This window comes from Hakea prostrata, chromosome 9, assembly GCF_041222555.1.
Source record: "Hakea prostrata isolate BN-2017 chromosome 9, UWA_Hpros_2, whole genome shotgun sequence".
Taxonomy (NCBI): Eukaryota; Viridiplantae; Streptophyta; class Magnoliopsida; order Proteales; family Proteaceae; genus Hakea; species Hakea prostrata.
Genome location: NC_142608.1, coordinates 58,882,386 through 58,904,894, shown reverse-complemented (window position 1 = coordinate 58,904,894; position 22,509 = coordinate 58,882,386). Strand labels below are relative to the sequence as shown.

The 22,509-nt window shown below is 36.8% G+C and overlaps 2 protein-coding genes across 3 annotated transcripts; one reads left to right on the top strand and one right to left on the bottom strand.

The window, feature by feature from the left end:
- Positions 1–4,787: 4,787 nt before the first annotated feature.
- URED (urease accessory protein D) lies at positions 4,788–11,848 on the top strand. Of its 2 annotated transcripts, none has more exons than XM_089168666.1 (8): positions 4,788–4,931; positions 5,066–5,131; positions 5,225–5,299; positions 5,429–5,473; positions 5,660–5,893; positions 9,412–9,494; positions 9,662–9,830; positions 10,835–11,847. In XM_089168666.1, exons 1-8 carry the CDS (start codon positions 4,833–4,835, stop codon positions 10,946–10,948), a joined length of 885 nt encoding a protein of 294 aa, XP_089024792.1. In that variant the 5' UTR covers positions 4,788–4,832; the 3' UTR covers positions 10,949–11,847. The 2 variants fall into 2 exon arrangements, with proteins under 2 accessions (XP_089024792.1, XP_089024793.1); XM_089168667.1 differs by having other exon boundaries at positions 4,841–4,931; positions 5,066–5,114; positions 10,835–11,848.
- A 3,456-nt stretch (positions 11,849–15,304) lies between these two features.
- LOC149005806 (uncharacterized) lies at positions 15,305–19,119 on the bottom strand. Its single transcript, XM_089168665.1, has 2 exons — positions 16,434–19,119; positions 15,305–15,808 (listed from the first exon to the last, which is right to left on the bottom strand). Exons 1-2 carry the CDS (start codon positions 19,117–19,119, stop codon positions 15,402–15,404), a joined length of 3,093 nt encoding a protein of 1,030 aa, XP_089024791.1. The 3' UTR covers positions 15,305–15,401.
- Between the last annotated feature and the right edge of the window lie 3,390 nt (positions 19,120–22,509).

Below are 22,509 nucleotides of genomic sequence, written 5' to 3'. Positions count from 1 at the left end.
ATCGTAGAAGCGGCTAATCATCTTTCTGAATCTTGAAAAGAGAAATCGTCTCTCTGGACACACTACTATTCACGTGAGATACAACAGTAGTGCATTTATGTGGGACTGCGGGGTCGCAGGAAACAGAGCTACTAGAGTTGCCCTGCAAAGCGAGTGAGAGGTCGAATTTACACGAAGGTAATGTAAGTTTTGGAGACTGGATCAGGATCACCACCTCATTGGAGAAGGGGTTTGGCTCTTTTCATGGAGAATATTTCTCAAGAGTGCCCAGTGAGCCTTGAGAAAATACCATGTATGGATTCCAATCTAAAGATTATGACAAAATGTCTCATTTTTTTCCCAAGTAAAACCCGACTAGTATTCCTAAACACGATTTAGTTTCACATTGCTTCTCGTCTTCACAGGCTAGTTCGGATTTTATTTTTCATTATTCTTCCTTTCCTTTTCTTCTTCTTTTTTTTTCTTTTTCTTGAAGAAGGCTTTGCGATTTCAACTTCTTTTTCTTTCTTCTTCTTCTTTCTTCTTCTTCTTTTTTTTTTTTTTTTTAAAATAAATCTGTGGAAGATGTTGAAGAGTAGTTGCTTTCAACATTTTCATTTTATATCTGTTCTCGATCTCAATGACTTTGTTTTCATTTTTTGGAGACATTAATCGGGTTTTACAGTTGTATGGGTTTCAAGTTGGGTCAAAAAGAGATTTTTTGTGTGGATTTCTTGTTTGGTAGAAAATGAGATGTTTTATCGTAGTCTTAGATTGGAATCAAAGTGGTATTTCTCAGGGCTCACTAGGCACTCTCCAATGATATCTTCTCCAGAGGGGTCAAATCTTCGGAAGAGTATATATTGTTGCCCTTGATGCTTTTTCACTATACAATAAGGATGAGATCTATATCTAAAGTGAAAAATTAAAAAATGAGACCCTTAATGAATCTCATATAGACCCATCCATACTATGTGGTAGAGAAGCATAAAGAAATAGACCTAAATTGTATTGGAATTCTATATCCAATGACCAAAATGGTCTAAAAGATGTTTTAATAATGGACTTTTAACATTTGAAATCTAAGATATTTTTTTTTTTTTGCCAAATTTAACTTTTTTTTTTTTTTACATTTTTTTATGAGGTTCATCCGGGCAGCTTGTGTGCACCACGATTACATCTTCAAATTAATTCCGCCAAATGGGTGCTAACCCAAGACCTCCCCGTGGGAGGTAGAGTCTTTAACCGCTTTATTAACCCATCATTGGCAAATCTAAGAATTGTTAGTGACCACAGATTTTTCCTTGAAGGTTCATCCGGGCCAGCTTGTGCGCACATCGATTATATCCTCAAGAGAGCTTTTATATAATTAATACCATCGAATGGGTGTGAACCAAGACCTCCCCTGGAAATGTTGAACATTTAACCGCTTTACTAACCCATAACCCATCATTGGCAAGCCTCTATGTTCAATCCATGTTCAATTTCTTTTAATTGTTCCTTGGATTCATCTACAATTTGGTGGTCCTACGCAAGAGAGTGGTTTCCTATATGTATAGCTTATAACCGGGTCGGACACGGATCTGGATAAAAATATATTCATTCTAGTTGCATTGCATACAAGTGCATGGCTTACACAGTTACACGTCTATCAAATAATCTCTAGCGTGGCTCAAATTGGTTGAACTGCTTTTACCTGTCACCACTCCTTCCTCTTATATAAGTACTACGAGAACCCTTCTCACTGAGAAGCAAAATCTAATTCACTGAAGGCGTTGAGATCCATAGAGATAGTAGAGCTAGCCATGGCTTACAAGTGTTTCTGGTGCGTTCTCTTTGTCATGCTGGTCTTCCTCGCTTCTGGTAAACTCTCTCTCTCTCTCTGTAGCTTGTCATATCTTTTTCTGATCCAAATTTACAAAATTTATGTTTTTTTCTTTTCTTGCTGGGTTGCAGAGGAGAGGGTGATGCATGTGAATGGGAAGACGTGCGACTCACGGAGTCACCGATTCAGGGGGACATGCTTGAGGGACAGCAATTGTGCGAATGTGTGTAGGAGTGAAGGTTTCCCTCAAGGTCACTGCAAAGGATTCCGGCGCCGGTGCTTCTGTGAGAAGCCTTGTTGACTCCTCATCCAAAACCTAAAGAGAAAGTTAATCAGTTGTTGTAGTAGTAGTAGTTTTTGAAGGAAAAATGGTGGCAGTTCTTAAATTCTGTAATAAACCTTCTTTCTTGGGTAACTTTTACTGTTATTAGAAGGAAACATCGTGTGCATTCATGGCAATTCTTTTTCCTATTCAGTAGCAAGTCGATCAAAACAACAACACATCTGTTATTATCATCAACAAGCACTTGATCTCCTTTGCAAAATCATACACGCATATCCACTCCATCATCATCATCAGCTATCAAAATGTACGTATATGTTGAGAGGAAGACCTGATGCAACACCAACTTAACACTAAAGATGGAGAGATGAGAGAAGAGGGTTTATTTATAAAGAGTTCCTTGTAGGTAAGGACTGAAGGCTTGTTCGAGTAATAGCAGATTGGTGTTTAGAGTAATATTACAGCCAAGCAATGAAGATAGATTTGAATTCATCAGATAACAGCCAACATCTAAGAGTTTTTTAAGTAAGCTTCTTTGATTGAGGAAAGATCCATACATGCTAAATTAAGAACTCAAATTACATCGAGACAAGCTAGTAGAACAACTCAAATTGCATACGGTTTTCTCCATTACAGAGTTTCTTCATCTCCTAGGGCTTCTAATAACCAAAGTAGCAGCTGTCTAAGTTTCTGAAACAGTGGTGGATGCATAGTTTGAGCAATCAGCCAATCAACATGGCTTCTGGCAGAAACATCGACGCCGGAATCCTCGGCAGTAGCCGTTACTGTATCGCTCGTTCCTGCAAGTTAGACGACAGAGATTTCCGTCGTAGCAGACGCCCTTGAAAGTACTGCTGCGAACCTCACACGTCCTTGCTTCAACGTGCACTCGCATCTCCTCTGCAAAACCACACTTCATCATCAGCAATCAATGCATATATGGCGATAATCAGGGAGAGATGAGAGAGAGTTAGAGAGTGTTACCGGATGCAAGAAAGACCAACATGGTCAAGAAGATGCACCAACTAAGCCTTCTCATCATGGCTATCACTTGAGGAATTTCGCTTCTTTGAAAGAGGACTTGAAGAATGAAGATGGAGATGAGAAGAAGCTTATAATGTATAAGGAGATTCTGGGTACCAGGTGACACGTACTGAAACTGTCAGGCAACAACGATGCATTCATGACAACTGTTCGTCGAGTTCTTTGAATCTTAGCCACGTTGCAGACTGAAAAAGTCAGGACGTGTAATATCAAAAAGGGTTAGAGTTCAACATTTTTTTTATGCGCAAAATGTATATTGAGCCACAAAGGAACCGTGGATTTGTCTCGTTGGGTTGACAACCAGCGAGATGGACAATCGAATTAATTTAGATTTTGATCTCGACCACTGGCAACAGTTGCTGCGTATTTATGCGAGGAACATTCAGGTTTGCCCCCAACACAACCAACACGGTAAGGGTTTCATATTGCAGACTGAAAAGTTAAGTTAAAGACGTGTCATATCAGAAGCGGGTTGTTTTGAATTTTTTTTTTTTTTATAATATTATTAAACCACTAGCTAAGGCAAGATGAACACTCTACATCTCGATTACAAAGGTCAAGAAATCAAGGGGAGGAAACACACTAAGATGTCCTTACTTGCCAAAGACATCGCCCTCTTGACTAAAGAATCGACCATACAATTAATATGGTTGTTTTGAATTTGGATCCTCGTCATCACAAGAACAATGTGACTATCGGATTAAAAGACTTAAATGAAATCATTTTCTTAGAGATTGCTGAACAAAATCAGTATGGTTTAAAAAGTGATCCGTTGCTATCCGATTATGATAATCCTATCCATCCGTGTGTCATTAATTCGACAATTAGACAGAAGGGGTGGGCGCCTTTTCTTTGAGAACTGAATGTCGTTGGCTTTACTCTATCTTGGGCAGATCTCTATTACTGTTGATATGGTAGATTGTCTTCTATTTAACATGTGCAATTTTCACATTACGACGAAATGGAAAATTTGGAAGGTCATTACTCAATATGTTCCAAACTTTCTCTTCTTTGTCCACAAAGAACAAGCTCATTATTCTTATTTGGGTTCAAATCCTGACTTGTATTTTTTATAAAGTGGGTTTCTCTTATATGGGGAAAAATATGAAGAACATTTCAAGAATAATTAAGAAAAATCATAGATAATTAACAAAAAGTATAAATACTTTAAAATTATATTGAATTGATAATTACCTTTTATTTCCTTAAAACAATTAGTTGTTGGTAAGAATTTATATTTTATTTTATAATATAAAATGACAACTAACTGAGTAAAAAGGAACTGAAAAATATCAAAATTTAAGGTTCTATTTTATTAAGAGTAGCATTGTAAAATCACAAGGGATCTTTATTATAAAATATCTAACTATGACATAACAGATTTAAAAGAAAACTTTTACAAATTTAAGAGATCAAAAGCGTTTTTTTATTGGGATGTCTTGAAAATTTTCTTACATTTCACCCAAAATAACATTCTTCAGTTTACCAAACAAAAAATAATAATAATAAAATAAAAAGATAAACAAGATTTAAGCATACAATGGGGCTGGCCCAATTGGTTCGGTCAATCCTTCCCGGTTCGGTTGGTAGCGTGCCGGTTAGTTCGGTACTCTGACACAGTAACAGCGCTCAACGTCATTAGAGTACTCTGAGTCTCAGGTCGACCAGTTTCGTGAACAGTGGGAGCTTCAAGCTCTGGTCATGGAGACGGGTATTCTGGTAGTGGAGAAAGTCAGAGGCAAATCAACAGTCACGCGATGCTTCTCAAAGTATCCACTCAAATTCATTGTACCCAATAAGGTTAGATCGATTTCCATTTCTTTGATGTCGCTTATAATTTGCAGCAATTCCCCCAATTTTCTGATAGGATTCTCAGCTAATGGAAAGAAGATTCCGAACCCGTCTCATATTTCTCTGGGTTTGATGAATCTCAGGCAGCCTGTTCAACAGCTGATGCGGTTTGGGTTTACAGCCTCACTTACGGTGGGGGCATAGTCTCTGTATGTTTCTCTCTGTTTGATTCCTAGTACATGAGGCACCTCCCTATTGTTATGTTTTTGAATTACTTGAATTTGTAACTCTACTGGGTGTAGGGGGATTCAATTTCATGCAAATTGATCGTTGGAGATGGTTGCACTGCAGCTTTAACAACTCAAGCTTCCACAAAGGTTCAACCTTGAGCTTCTCTATCCCCTGTTCCCTGTACTTTTGACTGCTAAGTGGGTTTTCTAGTTGCATTTTCCTAGATTTATTGTTTATTGGTTTCAGTTATTAGCTTTTTACTTTCATCTTAGCAGGTGTACAAATCAGCAGGATCTGAGTGCTCTGAACAAATTTTGGAGGTAAAATAATTCCTGAAACCAATTGTATGGTAGTCAATTTGGCTATTTAAAGTTCTTAGATTTGGCAGAGGAAAGGCTACGTTGTGCGTTGTTGTTAGATCCATGTATAATCAGGAAAGTTTGTTGTTGTCTTGTCTCTAGGATAAATGGCTCTACTAACAGTGGCAAACTTATGCCGTGCAGTAGGCTAGAATTGGAAGCAGTGCTCTTTTGGCAGTCATTCCCGACCCTGTAACCTGCTTTTCAACAGCAAGGTACTCCCAGAAGCAAGTCTTCAGAGTAGCTTCAGATTCTAGCTTGGTCGTTGTTGATTGGATTACCAGTGGGCGCCAAGCAAGGGGTGAAAACTGGGATTTTGGACTCTACAAGAGCACCAATCAAATTTTTTTGGAAGAAGATCAGCCTTTATTTCTTGATACGGTAATGCCCTCAATTGTACTTATCAGCATTTGCCTATCAACTGCACATTAATCATGTCACATTTAAGATTTGCCCCCTCCCCCCCACCCCCGTGTTCTGAAATGGGTATAGTTTGAATAGATTATCAATATTTAAGCTGTTTAATACAAAATTCAAGGAAACCAGACGTGGACCTGGCTCAATGACTCCAAACTTATCACCAAAATGCTCTAGGACATTCCTTAGAAACCTTTATTATCTATACTTCTGTTCATACCCTTCAGTTGCAAATTTCAGTATAGTTGACCATTAACGATCAGCAATGTGTTGTTAATGAGTGACCAATACAGTAACCAATCAACAATTAGTAAGTGACCCATACAACAAACCAATTGCAAGTTTGGTGAAGTCAATGGGCATGCCAGAGTCCCGAGGACTTAAAGAAAACATCAAATCTAAATCTGAACTCTGAGCTGTTGCAGAGTCCATCTCCATGCTTGGTGTATCGAGGACTTCAATTTAACTTTTTGAAAGAAGATTGAGAAACTTGTAGAGGTCTTTTAGGAAAAGACTGAAACCATGAGGTCTTCTAAAGAGAAGACTAGAGCTCAAATAAAAGAAAATGATAAATCTGCATTTGTTGCGGAGTTGTTGATAAGCTTGTTGTTATTGATGACCTTAGTAATGATGTTCCTTCCCTTCGAATCTTCCTTAAATAGGCCACCTCTTGGGTAGTTATCTAACATAACTTCCCTTCGAACTTGAGACTTGAATTCAGAGGCAACCACCATAACTTCCACTTCAAATTACCCAAGCCACCATGACTCCTACTTCAACCACCAGAAATTATAATTCAACAACCGTAACCTCTATGATCTCCATTTTGAATTTGAAATTCAAGCACCATAACTGTCCTAACTTGCATTTCAAATTTGAGTGATGATCCAACTATTGTAATTGACACATTTTTCCATGAATGATCATCACAACAATTGGTCATTAAGTTTGGTGACAGAATTTCCGGTCAGTCGTGGTAAAATGTACCAATTGTGACAGCTGGACCATATTTCAAATTTGAAATGCAAGTTATGACAGTTATAGTGTTTGAATTTCAAATTTGGATGAAAGTTATGGTGCTTATAGTTATTGAAGTAGAAGTTATGGTGGTTGAAATAGGATTTATGAAGGTTTGGATAAGTTAAGGTGGGAGTTATGGTTGTTACCTCAAATTTGAACTTTAAGTTTGAAGGGAAATTATGGTAAAACTTAACTACCAAGGAGGTGGTTTATTTAAGGAAAATTTGGAGGTAATGAACATCATAATCAGGGCCATCAACAACCCTGCAATAAATGCAAATTTATCTTTATCTTTTTATTTGTTTTAGTCTTATTTGCAAAAGACCTTATGGTTTAAATCTTTTCCTAAAAAGCTTTTTCAAGTTTCTCAGTCTTTGTTCAAAAGGCTGAATTGTAGTCCTCAATATGTTGAGGCTTGGAAATAGACTCCCCAGTCGCTTGGAGGTCAATTTGCGCACACTTCACACATCAGTGCACTTTATCAAGTTTCTCAGTCTTTGTTCAAAAGGCTGAATTGTAGCCCTCAATATGCCGAGGCATGGAGATAGAGGTCAGATTCAGATTGTATGTTCTCTTTTAAGTCCTTGGGACTCTGGTACACCTTCACGCTTTGGGGCATGCTGATGTTGGACTCATGGAGGGAAATAACTTCCAAGCTTGAAGCTGCCAGCTGCCAGAGAGTTTACTTATATTATTCTTTGAAAATGTACTTACATTTATGAACTCCTCTGTGAGTTTCATCACATCTAAAAGAATAGATATAAACTTAGAAGTCTAACTGTGTTGAAGATCCATGATCCTTTTTCACCTGAAAGCATGATTACTTGTCACCTATTCATATGCTTTACTTGTTCAAAAATGCCTCATGGAAATATAGTCTCTTTTGGTTATGGCACACAGTCATGCAAAAAAGTTTCCTTGCTGCAAGAAAGCTTCTTCTTCATCATGTATAAACTCCGTACATGATTTTAGTCATTTGACAATATTCTTGTTCTCAGTTGAGGCACCATCACAGAAAATGATTGCTCAACCGTTTGTTAGCTGATAGTCTGACTAAAAAGGAATCTGAAGTTCTACAGACCCCTTCCCATTGTCTGCAATGTAAGTCACGATATTTTATTTCATTGACAATGGCATTAGTTTAAGGTTAGTATATTATGATACTGGACCACCTTTCTTAATGACCATTGGAACTACTGTTTGACAATTTACTTCTGGCATCACATAGTCATTCTGGTTATGGGACTTGTCACCGCCATTAATGTTTTTTTATTTAGTTCTTTGCTTCCAAAGTAGCCAGCAAGTTGAAGCATACCACCAAAGCTGTATTTTTGGATCCCCATATGTCATTGGTACCAGTCTGGCTGAGAATGTCCAGAACTTCCACTGAAATGTTAGGGAACAAAGGAAAATACGCTGTGTGCCTCAGCTACACAAACAGTCTCATGCGTCTCTTTGCTAATTCTAGAACTTCAGATGAAGTTCTAGCTCGTGTATTGTAAGAACAACAATAAGAAGCCTTTTCCCAACTAAATGGTTACATGGATCCTCGCCTTCCTGTCAGCTCAATTTGAGGCCATACTAGATAGAATGCCTAAGCTATGCATATATATGAGCTCGTATATTGTAAAACCAACTATAATATTGTAAGCAAACTGTTCCATCAAGGAGTTATTGGTGCACTTTCAAGGCCATCTTATAATTCAATGTCCTCTGTAAGAATGGATTTCTGTAACTTGTTAGCTTCAGTCAAAGCTTGAAACAAGAACTAGCTTGTGCAGTATTTGATTAATTTTGGGGGAAACAACTATGTTAAACATGGTTTTTTTCAAATGTTATGCCTGTATGCTAAATCATGCATCTATTAGGCATTGTCACTGTTGCCAATAAATACAAGTGGAATCCATCTATTGATCCTGGAGATTATGATTGCTCAATGTTCATGTCCTTTCTCAGACTTGGAGGACTTTCTAGTGTTAAGCCAAACTTAGGAAAACTACTTACAGGAAAGTTGTCCCTCACCTCTTGCTTTTGGCAGAAACCATTACAAGTTAGACTTTGAAGTCTAATAGCAACAAAAAAGGGTGGCATTTCTAATTTCCTTTTTTTTTTTTTTTTGGTGGGGTTGGGGGTTGGGGGAGCTTCTGGGTGCGTTTTATATTGGTTTCTGGCTGCCTTCCATTTTTCGACATAGTAAAGTTTAAACAAGAGTGGAGTTTCACAACCTCACTATTATATCATGACGATGGACCCAGCTTTATCTATGGGGTCTACATATCACTGTCTCAAGTATGAATGCACATAACAAAAATGTGGAGTTGTTGTTGCTAGTAGAGGAATGGTTAGTATCTATCAGCATTAGTTTTTCCCCCCTAAATTTTGCAGCATAACAGACCTGTTCTTCCAGGCTTTTAAGTTGAAGCTTCCTATTTTGAGTTAAAAGAGATCATCTCATGGAACAGGTGTTACTAGAGGCAGGAAGTATTACCAGCATTGCTGAACGAATGCAGGATTACCAGGTTGTTGCAATGATCATATTCTTGGGGTAAATATTTCACTGTGTATAGTATCTGCCTACACCAAATATTCATCTTTGTGAAACTAGCTTATTCCATGATGCTATTCCTCTCTTTCTTTCTTTTTCATTTTTCACATTAAGATGAGGAATGGTGAAGGTAAGTAAATGACTTTCCTCGTTTTCTGTTGATTTAGTCCCAAGTTGAAGCCTATTCAAAATGAAATACAAGATGAAGTGAAGAGAATGATGTCTGAGAGCTTTACTGTTTGTTCCTCAACCTCACGGCACAATATGAAAGTTAATACTGGTCTGGCACCAGCAAAACCATCATTTATTGCTTCTTGCAGTGCCTTTGGTCCTAAGGTAAGCTTATTTCCCCTGTCAGAATCTGTTTCTCAAGGCTTATTATTTGTTCATTGTTATCATTGTCAACTTTTTTTCTTCAACTTTGGAACCGCATGATGTTAGGTAAACCCATCCTGAAGATTAGTAAGGCGGGGGAGGGGGGACTTCCATGTTTAGGTCTAACCTGAAATAGGTGGTCACAGAGGTTTCTAATAAATATCTCTATAAAACCAAGTAGGGAAAACAACATTTAATCCAGGAGAACCTATACCTATCTTGTCTTAAAGAATGCATCAATGCATGAAGTTGCAGGTATGAACCAGTAAAAAAGAACTCTAATGCTTACTGTAGAGCTCAGCAATGACATCTGCTGCAGAATTTGAATCCCTGTAAATGAATGAGAGAAATACTGTAGTTTGTCTTGAAGTTAATAGATTCTTTTGAACCATCTGCCATTCCAAGCTATACTCCTCTTGGTTTGTAGATATTGTACTGTTATAGCTGGGTTTCCAAGCTATTGCCAACTGGTAGGGAAACTTCACAACCTCATTGTAGGCCTTTCTTAAACTTATGAGCTGCAAAACCTCTGTTTCTTCTTCTTCTTCTTCTAGTTCTTCTTTCTTCTCTAACTCTTGGGTGTTACAAGGGTCCTGGATTGTTACATGTCCTTTGCCTTGTTAGATTATCTCTTTCCTTCTTCCACTGTATCCAAGAATTAACAATAATTTATTTGATGATGGACTATATTTTGGATTAGTAGTTATTTTGAATACCGAGGTTGATTCTGGTAACTATTGGAAGGTAGAATTATGGTTTTGAAGTACTAGGAGAAAGGTTGAAAAACAATTAAACTAGTAAAAAATTTAGAGAACTAATATGGATTAGACTTCTTCCCATCCATTACAATAGTAGTTTGGGGAGCTTATCTTCAGGTTAAACCAACTAACTAGGTAGGCGAAAATTGCTTAAAGATAGCATGGCTTTGTTCTTTCTGTGTTGGTGAATGTTTACCATCTATGCAGGGAATAGGCTTTGTTGTTCGAATAGCAGCTGTGACCACAGAATCTGTGTACAAGTTCCTGCAGCGTCATTTGGCTAGTATGGAACCACTTCTTGGAGCATCTCCTTATCGTTGACGGTATAGAATCGCATTGTGAAATTGTGGCAGCTCATCTTGATTTCCCTTTGATTGAATCACATATTCATCAAAATATTGTGATGATCCATTTTCAGGATATCTATTTTGAGTTTGAAGTTTGACATGTAGCTAGACATTAGGGAAACATAACATCGTCCTAACCTTTTTCTTGTATTTTCCTTTCCATTGTCCTTTTTTCTTCACCTTGTATGTTAACCTGCTGTTCTGAATCCTTGATTAAGGTTGTCACTACCAAACAGGCTCAGGTACTCTTGGAGGTCCAATGGATTGTGGATGATATTGTGAACCAGTTCCAAACAATTCATAGAATGAATCGTTAGATCCAAACCACCGTTTGTTAAGAACTAAGAACATCAAACAGTGTTGCTGATTGGATGGTGAAGTGCCAATTACTTAAGAAAACTCTTCTTTTCTTTCAGTCCAAAAGCAAAGCTTATAAAGCTCTCTAGGTGAAAATTCCTAGAGCCAGTGAAAGAGTTGTTTAACATAAAATACGGGGGCTGTTCCACCAAATTCTAGAGATATTAAAGGTTCTAGCCCCACGAGAAATAAAATCTGCATAAGTATTGTTGGACCTACTAGAAAAGGTAAAACTATAGACTTAAAATGATTCTTTAGCTTCAAATTATCATCAACAATGCAACAATATATCCAATCTAAGGAATGACTCCAACCATTGAGGGTCTCAATTGCACCTTTGCATTCTGAGAATAACCAGCTTGGTAATGTGAAGTGATTGTGTCAATAAAATACGACTCCTTATCGCCTCTAATTCCACTGCGGTTTGGACATGCTAAGACCAAAAGATGCCTTTGCTGCAAAGAAATCTTCATGCCAGTACCAAATAATACAACCTCGTCCTCTTTTCTTACTTTGTTTGTCTCCGTTGGATCATTAAGGCCGACTTTCGTCCATGCTCAACGGGTGGGTCTTGCAATCAAGCTCCCTTCTGCCTTTGCACTCGAGGGCCAATCTCCGTCCGGCTCGAGGAAACCTTTGCATGCCTCCGTAAGTGCCATCCACATAAACCTGAAAATGGTATTCAATATTTAGTGAGTTGGAGCTAGATATTGTGTGGCGAAGCTCTTCATGTGAAATATTCAAATCTACATATTGCACTTCACTATATAATGCCAAAAATCGATTCATTAATCCTTCTAAAGAAGGTTGTTTCCTTTTAAAAACAAATCCATTTTGGGCTTTCTGTATAAGCCAACATAGTGTACTCCAAATCGTATCCAGTATTTCCAATTCATTTGGGTGTTTATATTTGGAGTGTATAAAGTTAATCTAGTCATGGATTGATAGGCTGAGAATTCATATACATCAATTCCAAGTGGAGAAACCTTCCAATGGATTTGTGCAAAAGGACAAAACACAATGGCATGCATAATAAATTCCACATAAGAGGCACACAAAAAGCATAACGGGGAAGGACTATAATGTTTGTGGAATAGATCCTTATTTGTGGCAATAGTTTCACTAACCACCTTTCATATGAAGTGCTTTATCTTTGGTAGGTTTGGAATATTTCAAGTTTCCTTTTAACAAGCATGATCTGCTACGGGTAAAGTACCGGGAAGGTACCACCAGTCCAAGGTAGGGACTATGGAGAGTCGTGGTTTTCACTTTTCAGGAAGAAGGGTGGGTCGTGGATTTGCTGCACCGACCCGTTATAGGTGGATCGGATCTTCTTGATAAGGATTCCAATCAGATGGGACTTAGAGTCATGGACTCGTTATTGACTCACTTGGAAGGGACGCTTTCAAGATCGGTGGAAGAAATCCCGAGTCGGGATCACCATACAATAAAGAAGTTCCTACTGGAGTCGGGATCATCTCCCCAGGGGACCCGAACGGCTTTGCAACCACACAAAAAGGAAATCCCTTGGAACATGCCAATTATATTTGATTATGACATGTAAAAGAATTAAAGAAATTCTTTGACTTGTATATTCTTTGGGGTAAAGATCTTTGATTTAAAAATTAAAATTGAGAAAATAAATAAAAAAAGAACGAATTTTGTAAAAGTGGGGTTTTCATTCTTTGAAAAGAAAAAGAAAATAGCATCCAGGATTCACATTGATACGTTTTTCTTTAATTCTTGTGAAACACAGAAGGTGATTATAACATAAAACGGAATACTTATGGGAGATATGATAAGTTAAATATCTAATTGTTAACCAAAATTATAATATCAATAAACACCAACTCTTCTTATTAAATTAACCTAGTACCACAATAATTTCAATACAACTTTATTCTAAAATTGTAAAATTGAAACTTTATTCAACTAATTTAAATATAACAATATTTTAAAATTATAGCTCACAACAAAAACAATAGGTTGAGAACCATCTTATATGTATATTGAAAATATATAAAATTTTGTAATCCAATGATTTGGATAATCATTCAACTCTTTAAAAATAAATAGTCTAATTTAGTATATATTATTATGAAATTAGAAATAAAAATTTACCTATGATTTTCTTCGTATTAGTTAGTAGTATTTCAATTTACTCCAGTATACCAAATACATAGAATAACTCGAGACAATAGCCACAAACATTGTGATTATCTATATTGGTTTTGCTTGATTATTTATTATCGTCAGTCATGCATAATGTATTTTTAAATAAAAAAGAAAACTTTCTTGAAACACTTCAAAACAGTTGGTAAAAAGTACAGACACCTTCAAAAAATATCAAATTGGCACAAATATCCTAAATTGTCTTTTAATTTTTCACACTGGAACTCTATTAGCAAATTCCATTAAATCTTGATTAGATAATTTAATATTTCTATATCATTTAATATTTCTATATTAACCTTACTCTCTTGTGCCTTTACGATATTGTCTTTAAAAAAATTGAAGTTATATTTCTTCTTATTTTGTCCTCCATGAAATCATTCTTCTTCATTAATCATTTTATATTATAAAATAGTATCATACAACTAGGAATATATTCGTCATTTCTTTAATTAATTAACATTTCTAACAAAAAAGTGGAGTAATTGCCTATTTGGCATAGTTTTGGGATAAATCTATGCTTTTTGCCATTATATATCTTGGGTGTCTTGAAACGTTTTCAACAAAAAATCATGCATAATGAATGAATAAAATAGTTCTAAATCACGAAGAAAAAATAAAAAAACAAATGTAATTTTAAAATGCCTCACATGATTAGTATTTTCAACCAACATCACACTTATAAACATTTCTTTGTGTTCATTTAATTCATTACTTTACATTATATAGTTCAAAATATTATTTTCTTTCATAATACATCAAACATCCTTAGAACTAATGGTCATCTACGAGTATTACTTGGGATGGGTTTACTTGATTGAGATCTGGCCTAACCTAATCTTGACAAGTTCTACCAAATGTACCAAATGTCCGAACCCTATATATAAAATGTTATAAGCTCGTCCCTCTTTTTTTTGGTAAAATTTCCCTTTACTTCTAAAGCAACTAAAAAAATAGAAACGATCGATGAGAAAAACATAAAAGGAGGTTTCAATACACCATGCATGGAAGGGTCTTGATAGAATCACATCTTGTATCCTTAAACCCTGACATGTTATGTAGCAGATTAGGAAAACATGGAAACTCTTTTTCATAAAATAATCAGAGTTTCTGCAAAGATTACAAATCCATGTCTCCAAGTTATCGTATCTTGCACTTGCAGGTTTGCGATACCATTCACCCATTTCAAAGGTAAACAATGGCAGCCAAAGACAAAAACTTTAAAAAGACGAGCACTTAGGCTTTGAATTCATATATATTTAAGCGATCCAAACAACCCAGAAATCGAAAAGCCTACTATTACATAAATATTGAACAACATTTACGAAATTTAATTTAGATTTGTTGTCTTGAAAAATATATAGCTTTGGTCATATCTTCTTATGATGCATCAGACGATTATGTAGACAATAATACACAATATTGTGATGATATGCATGCATTTAATGGCAATGATATTATTTGAAATGCTCAGTTTAACCTCTTTCTGTTACCAATTTTGTTTTCTAATATGAAACCATTTCTCAAGATTTTTGTATCTAATATTGTTTGATGAAAAACATAGAAACCTATATTAACTATTTAATATAATGATTAAATAGAATTAATTGGTCACATGGATCATCATAATCTATAGAGTAGATACTGCATCTAAGCATGCTGAAATAGAAGATAATAGAAAAACTAAAAAGAACTCTTTTTAAAATAATTAATTAACTGAAGTTTACATCTTTATGTTGAGCACTATGAAACGTTTTGATAACTAAAAAGAAGAACCTAAAGGGGGTACAAATACTAATAGCATAATAACTCAAATAGAAGAAAAAAGTTCAACAATCATCAAATAGGAACACCAAGTACTCAACTTTTTGAGGAAATGAGGATTTGCACCATCCACCTCAAGATTGATGATTGCCAACTCCAAGATAAATATCCTTAATCAAATGGAGCTCTTTGACCACGTCATGTATATCCATTCGATCCAATGGTAATTCAGTTGAGCAGGCAACTCCAATTTTGATAATTGAATTAAGACACTCGTGAATCATATCGCTCATGCATCTACAAACTTCAATGGTGTCGCTCATACTTGATTTTGTCTCTTTGCTTTCTTCCATGGGGAGAAGCAATGGGTCGATGACAACCATCACTTCATCATGTAAAGCCATCTCAGACCAGCAATGAAGATTGAAGTCCTCTTTGAACATTTCATGAGTAGGTTGCTTCGCAGTGAACATCTCTAACAAGAGAATTCCAAAACTATAAACATCACCATGTGTTGAAACATTGGCACCTGCACCATACTCTGTAATTTATGCATCATAGTTAGTATTTTTATGATTTGTGAGATCTTAAGCAAAATGTATTGGTCTCTACAGAAAGAAGTACATAATATGATTTGCATCAAAGGAGAAGTCAGGGTATCTTCAAGTTTATTCTTGTGCGCTCATACAAGGAATTGAATGCATTCTCCTCTGACATCTGAAGTTGTGGATATAAATCCATGAGACCATTGGATGCTGAAGACGTGATTTTCAGGTAACTTGTTTTCATGACTTTGATGTGGCATGTGTTGCGTTAGTTCATTTACAGGAAAAACTACAAATACTACACAAACTGAAAGCATAATTCTTGCAAAAACCTTAATTTTCAGTCTGTGGCATTCATGGTACGATTTGTTTACAATAAAAATTAAGATTGTAGTGATCAACACTTTGTTGTAGATAAAGAGACTAAAATGATCTACTAAGAATTAATATATACCTTTTCAGCATTTCTGTCTTATTTTCATAGGGAAATGATAGTTAATGTTTAAAGTGGAATGGGCAATAACAATGTTAGATTCGTTGTCTTAAGTTAGCTGAGACTCAAAATCACAAGTTTTGGTAGAATCAAAAAGAAATTATAATAAATGAAAGGTGCATGCATACCTGGTGCTATGTATCCAATAGATCCTTTTATTCCAAGTGAGCTCGTATTTTGAGATCTATCAGTGGTTTTAGAAAGAATTCTTGATATCCCAAAATCACCCAAATGCGCAGTCAAGTCACCATCAAGAAGAACATTACTTGGCTTTAGATCACAGTGAGTGATTTGTGTACCACAATAGTGGTGAAGATAATCCAATGCGGTTGCTATATCAATTCCAATACACAATCTTTGAATAATGTTTAACTGTCTTGGTTCCTCTTGTATACCATTTGCATTTGGATGCAACCACATCTCCAAGCTTCCATTGGGCATAAACTCATACACTAAGGCCTTGAAATCATTACCTTCAAAATCTGTACTTGAGCAAGAAGTTAAGATTCTTACTAGATTGTGATGACGGATGTTTCTTAAAGATTCACATTCAGCCGTGAAACTCTTGGAAGCACCTTTTTGTCTGATGTTGAGGACCTTTACTGCAACAATCCCATCATCAATAACTCCTTTGTATACAGAACCAAAGCCTCCCACTCCAATCAAATTTGTAGAAGAAAATCCGTTGGTGGCTTTAAGGAGTTGGCCATATGAGATCTTAAAATGACGACTCTCTACCAATGACAAGGTGGATTTTTTCTTTATTCCTTTTCTTCTTCGGAAGGTACGGAATAAAATTACAACAGTCAAAACCAAGAATAGAAAGCCTACACAACCACATATGATGATTATCAGCTTTAAAATATGAGGCGTGCCCTTTTCTTTTGACTTCTGAGTTTGGCATTTTTGCAATCGAAGTTCTGCAATGCCTCCACAAAGTTTATCGTTTCCAATGATAGAAATTGCACTCAAATTTTTGAAGACTCCAATTGTTGGTACCTCACCCTCTAGATGGTTCCATGATAAATTTAAGTTTTGCAGAAACTTAAACATGCCCAAATATTTGGGGATAAAGCTGGATAGGTTGTTGAGTGATAAATCTAAATCCTGAAGACCACCTAAGGAACTGAGTGACGACGGAATAGATCCTTGAAACAAGTTATCCTCCATAAACATGTGCTCTAGAATTGCACAAGAACCAAGGGTACCAGGGATTTTCCCTGACAAAATGTTTCTTGAAACATCTAGGTACTGAAGATTGATGAGTCCACCCACTTCTGAAGGTAAAGAACCAAAGAAAGAATTTCTACTCAGGCTTAGATTTACTAGTGTGGAAAGATCAAATAACTCTCTAGGGATGATACCATTCAAATTGTTACTTGAAAGGTCCAATCGTGACAAATATTTGAAATTTCCAATACTTGAAGGTATTTTTCCTTGCAAGCAATTATCACTTAGATCAAGCACGGTCAAGAGTGTCATGTTTCCAAGAGAAGATGGGATTGGTCCTTTGAATCTGTTGGCACTGAGATAGAGTTCACCTACCATTTGAAGTCTCCCAATTGAGGTCAAAATATTGCCTTCTAGTAAATTATTGGATAGGTCCAAGATTTGTAAGCTTACAAGGTTCTCTATCCCCATTGGAATGTCTCCATATATTTCATTACTCGGTAACTGAAGATTTGTCAATTGGGTTGATAAGTTTACTATTGAATTGGGAATTCGACCACCAAACTGATTTTCATCAAGTTCCAATAATGTTAAACTACTACAGTTGGTCAATGTGTTTATAAACTTTAAGTCATCAACCTCCCCACTTCCCAAATGATTGGCACCCAAAACAAGCCGAGTGAGCTTTGATAAGCCTCCAAAATTAATTGTGACTTTCCCTGTAAGATGATTGTCCTGGGTTAAAAGTACTTCAAGTTTTGACAAATTGGATAGAGAATTTGGAATTGGTCCATGGAATTGATTTTCAGCAATTGAAAGCCATTTTAGACTTGGAAGAGTGAAGCCTAAACTAGGTGGAAGACTTCCTTGAAGACCTTGATTAGATGCCAAATCAAAATTATACAGTGAAGAAATATTATATAGAGTGGGAGGGATAGCACCTGACAACTTATTTCCAGCAAAGCTGAGAAACATTAATCTTGTCAATTGGCCAAGGGCATCTGGAATACTTCCACTTATTTCATTAGAAGTTAAAGCAATGACATTGAGAGATGAAAGATTTCCAAAGGAAGTTGGGATTTGTCCTGTCAATCTGTTGTACTGGCCTACAAAATATTGAAGCTTCGACAATGAGCCGATTTCTTCCGGAATCTTCCCCACAATATTATTGTGACCAAAATGGAATTCAATGAGGTATGAGCAGTGTGATATGTTAGGTGGGATCTCCCCCTCAAAAGAATTATTGTATAACAACAAATAACGAAGCTCTGATAAAAAGCTTACTTCACGAGGGATTCCGCCATGGAAGCTGTTGTTGTACAATGAAATTTCTCGAAGGAAGCTGAGATTTCCTATTTCGGGAGCTACTGATCCCACCAACCCGCTAGATGGTAGACGCAAGGCTCTCACCCTACTTGGATGTATAGGACCACCACATATAATGCCTGGCCATTCACAATAGGAGGTGGAGTCATTCCAGGAATCCATAACATGAAAAGGGTCGCTGGTTATATGAGCCTTGAAGGCTTGCAAGGCTAGCCGATCCGTTTCATTTGTAAAGCTCATGCAGGTATTGCACCAGGTAAGTAGAAAAAGAACCACAGTAATACTGAAAACGGCCAAAACAGAAAGAGAAAAACCCATCATTCAAAGCAGAAACTCTTTAATGGACGAGTAGGTTTAATGTAACTGAAGAGTCTTAACATAATTATCTTCTCACTGCAATTTATAGTCGTCTCGCTAGATTGCAACTCATGAACAAACAATTCAAAAGACAAAACGTGTTATGGGGAATTCATGAGAAAGGTCTCTTTTCTATTGTTTTTCCTCCTAAAATCACGACTATGTGAAACGGAGAATCTTGATGACTTAACTTTGTTTTTTATTCATGACTTGCAAGACTCTGTAAGCAAAATTACAAAAGAAAAAGACTTGCAAGACTCAAAAGGGCCCTCGGCCGGAATAGAGCTTTGCTAACCACGCCCCTTTGTCGTTTAAAGAAGAGGAAGATCCAGCACGGCTAGCATATAATAGTTTGTTCAAGTCTTGGTTGCAGATTATTGATAACGACCTTTCATGGTTTTTTGAAGGTAGTTGATTGACAATGACCTTATCGTCTTTTCAGATATGCCACAAGAGTGTGAACTTTGATTTTTTGGTGTGAAATCGTCACTCGAAATCTAGATATAGATTTGATTGCTACGATAAACGAGGATGAATTTACTTTTAGTACCTTTCCATTGTTTAGAACCCATTTGATAATTTACCCAAAAATGAAGAAGTTTATATTGTTTCTTCCTTCAGAAAATGGAAAAACTGGCTGCAAACAAATGGAAATTGAATTTATAAGAATTTCATTTGAACGAACAGTTTTGACACAATATTTGTTGTTGCATGGACGTAAAAATTGGGTGTGGTGAATATAGAGAAGGGTATTCTCGAAATTTGACATTCTAAATATAAGAACTTTGCTAGAATTCTATTGAAAATGTTTTTGCTTCTAAAAGCAAGTTTTATTCAACGCCTAAAAAAAATGTTTGTGCTTCTAGAAACAACCTGTCAGGTACATTGTGGTTTAGACCATTAAACCGGTGTGAGCTGTTTGATTGAAACATATTGCTAAACCCAGTTTGAAGGAGTTGCTCAAGTGTAGTCGTACAAATTGGGTCCCTTAGCCACATTTGTTTGAATCGAAAAGGACGCTTATCCTTCACTTTCCCACCTTCTTAATCCAATACAAGAGGCTTATGGTCATAATATTTTATGGCAAGCTTGATGAACACTGCTGCATATTCGAACATAGTGCGCCATTTAACATTTGCAACTGCTCTATCCAACCGGACTTTTATATTCTCGTTCGCCCTTCTTCGATTATTCCAAGTGTGTACAGGTCCATATAAACTAAGGTCTAATAGGTTATAATGATTGAGGACATCTTGGAATGCAACAACTTCCTTTGTTCGACATTGTTTTCCCTCTTGTTTCTCAGACCACACCAAGTGTGAATTAAAGTCGTCTACTTATGTCCATGCTCCATTCCTCACATCACCTATACCTTTGATGTAGTTCTATACCAATAGCCTATGGCTTTTATCGGGATCACTGTTAACACAGGTGAGATAAAATTTAAAATTCTAATCAGTAATCACTTCAGTATCCGCTACTCTGTTGGTTGAGGAAATTACCGTAACTGAGTAAAAGTCATTCCATATGACACAAACCCCCTGCTTTTCCTACAGCTTCCATGGACCAACACTAGAGAGAGAGGAAGATGATGGGTACATATCAGTAGAAGATCTACCTGCTGATGAGTATCCTAAAGCTGATCCTGAATGCACTTTAGTTGGAAAGGTCTTAGAAGGGAGACCTTTTAGAGTTCAAGCTGTTAATGAAGCCTTGGTTAAAGCTTGGAATCTACTACATGAGGTCAAGGTGGAGCAGCTAGGCTCTCACTTATTCATGTTTACTTTTGAACATCTCATAGATGTTGAGAATGTTCTTGAGGGATCTCCATGGTCTGTTTCAGGCAATCTCTTGGTCCTAAAACATTGGAATGCTGAAGAAAAATGGGACTTTAACAAGCAGGAATTCTGGGTTCACTTCTATGGAATTCCAAAAGAAATGCTCAACATGGAAATGGGTCAAAAGCTGGCTGCTAAAGTTGGGGTTCCTGTTATGTTGATGCTCATACAGGGTAGTAGAGATGGGGTGAAGAAACCTTTCTTACGAGGCAGAATAGAGGTGGAGATCAACAAGAAGCTCAGAAAAGAGACTGGATTTAAAAGGAAAAATGGAGAAACCATACACATTGCTGTCAGCTATGAAAGACTTCCTACATTTTGTTATTACTGTGGACTTCTAGGACACAATGATAACAAGTGTGAAGAGTTCTTCCAAGTCAAGCGAAATCATCAAGTAAGTCACAACTGCAGAAATGTATCTACTTGTTCTCTCTTCCCTCCCCTTCCTTACAATACTTCCATTAGAGCTTTTGTGCCTAGCCACCGCATGCTGGAAGAAGCAAATATTCTTACCACTAATTTTTCTGCAAGCCAAATGCCTCAACCACCTCCACCATCTCAGGCCAACCACCGGAATCCGGTAGCTACAAACCCCAATGAAGCTCCTGCAAAACACAACAACAACCTGTTATCCAGTCCTACATCCTCTAGCCTTGTCACATCCACTGACATGAGTGTCCCACAAGTTATCCCTTGCATGTCAGTAATCTCTGGAACTCCAGTGCCCCAAAGTCAAGCTCTAGATGTACATACTGGCCTAAGCAATTACCCTGCAAATTTGATCCATACTGCTGGATCTTCCAACTTTAACACTCCTCTTCTGAAAATTGCTGGTCCCAATGAACAATCTACTGTACAAATCTTATCTGCTTTTCAAAACCAGCTGCAACAACTTCAAGAAAACTCACCTAACTTGTTGACTTTGCTGCCCCTTTTATCCAATATTTCCATTACCAGCCAACCTAACCAACCTACTACTCATACACATCTATCTTCACATCAACCAAACCCAATCCGTAAAGAGGATTTTTTAAGTTATTTCACTAAAGCTCAGCAGACTAGTTTCAAGGAGGAAATGCAACAAGAATATGCTGATGTCACTATAAAAGGAAGTGGGGAATCTAGTCAGCATTTAAGTAAAGCAATTGTTGAATGTGGGGACAATACTCAGCAGAAGGAGAAGCAATGCGATGGCAGCCTCATTCCACGTGGTATTCAAAAGGGAAATGAAAGCAGAAATATGAAGAAGATGGCAAGGAGGAGAAGCTCAGCTCAGCCATACACCATCAGACCTACAAATGGTAAAGTTGTCAAGCATATAAATAAAAAGAGTAAACAGGCCCACTTAGAAGAATTGAAGGGGCAAGAGAAGCATTCTGATATTGATGAACAGAGGCTGATACTGCACTCAACTGTCCTTCCTTTTTTAAAGGAAGACCCCTTGGTTGTTGGGGGTTATCAACACCAGAAGAAATTATGAAAATCTTGAGTTGGAACTGTCAAGGTGTAGGGA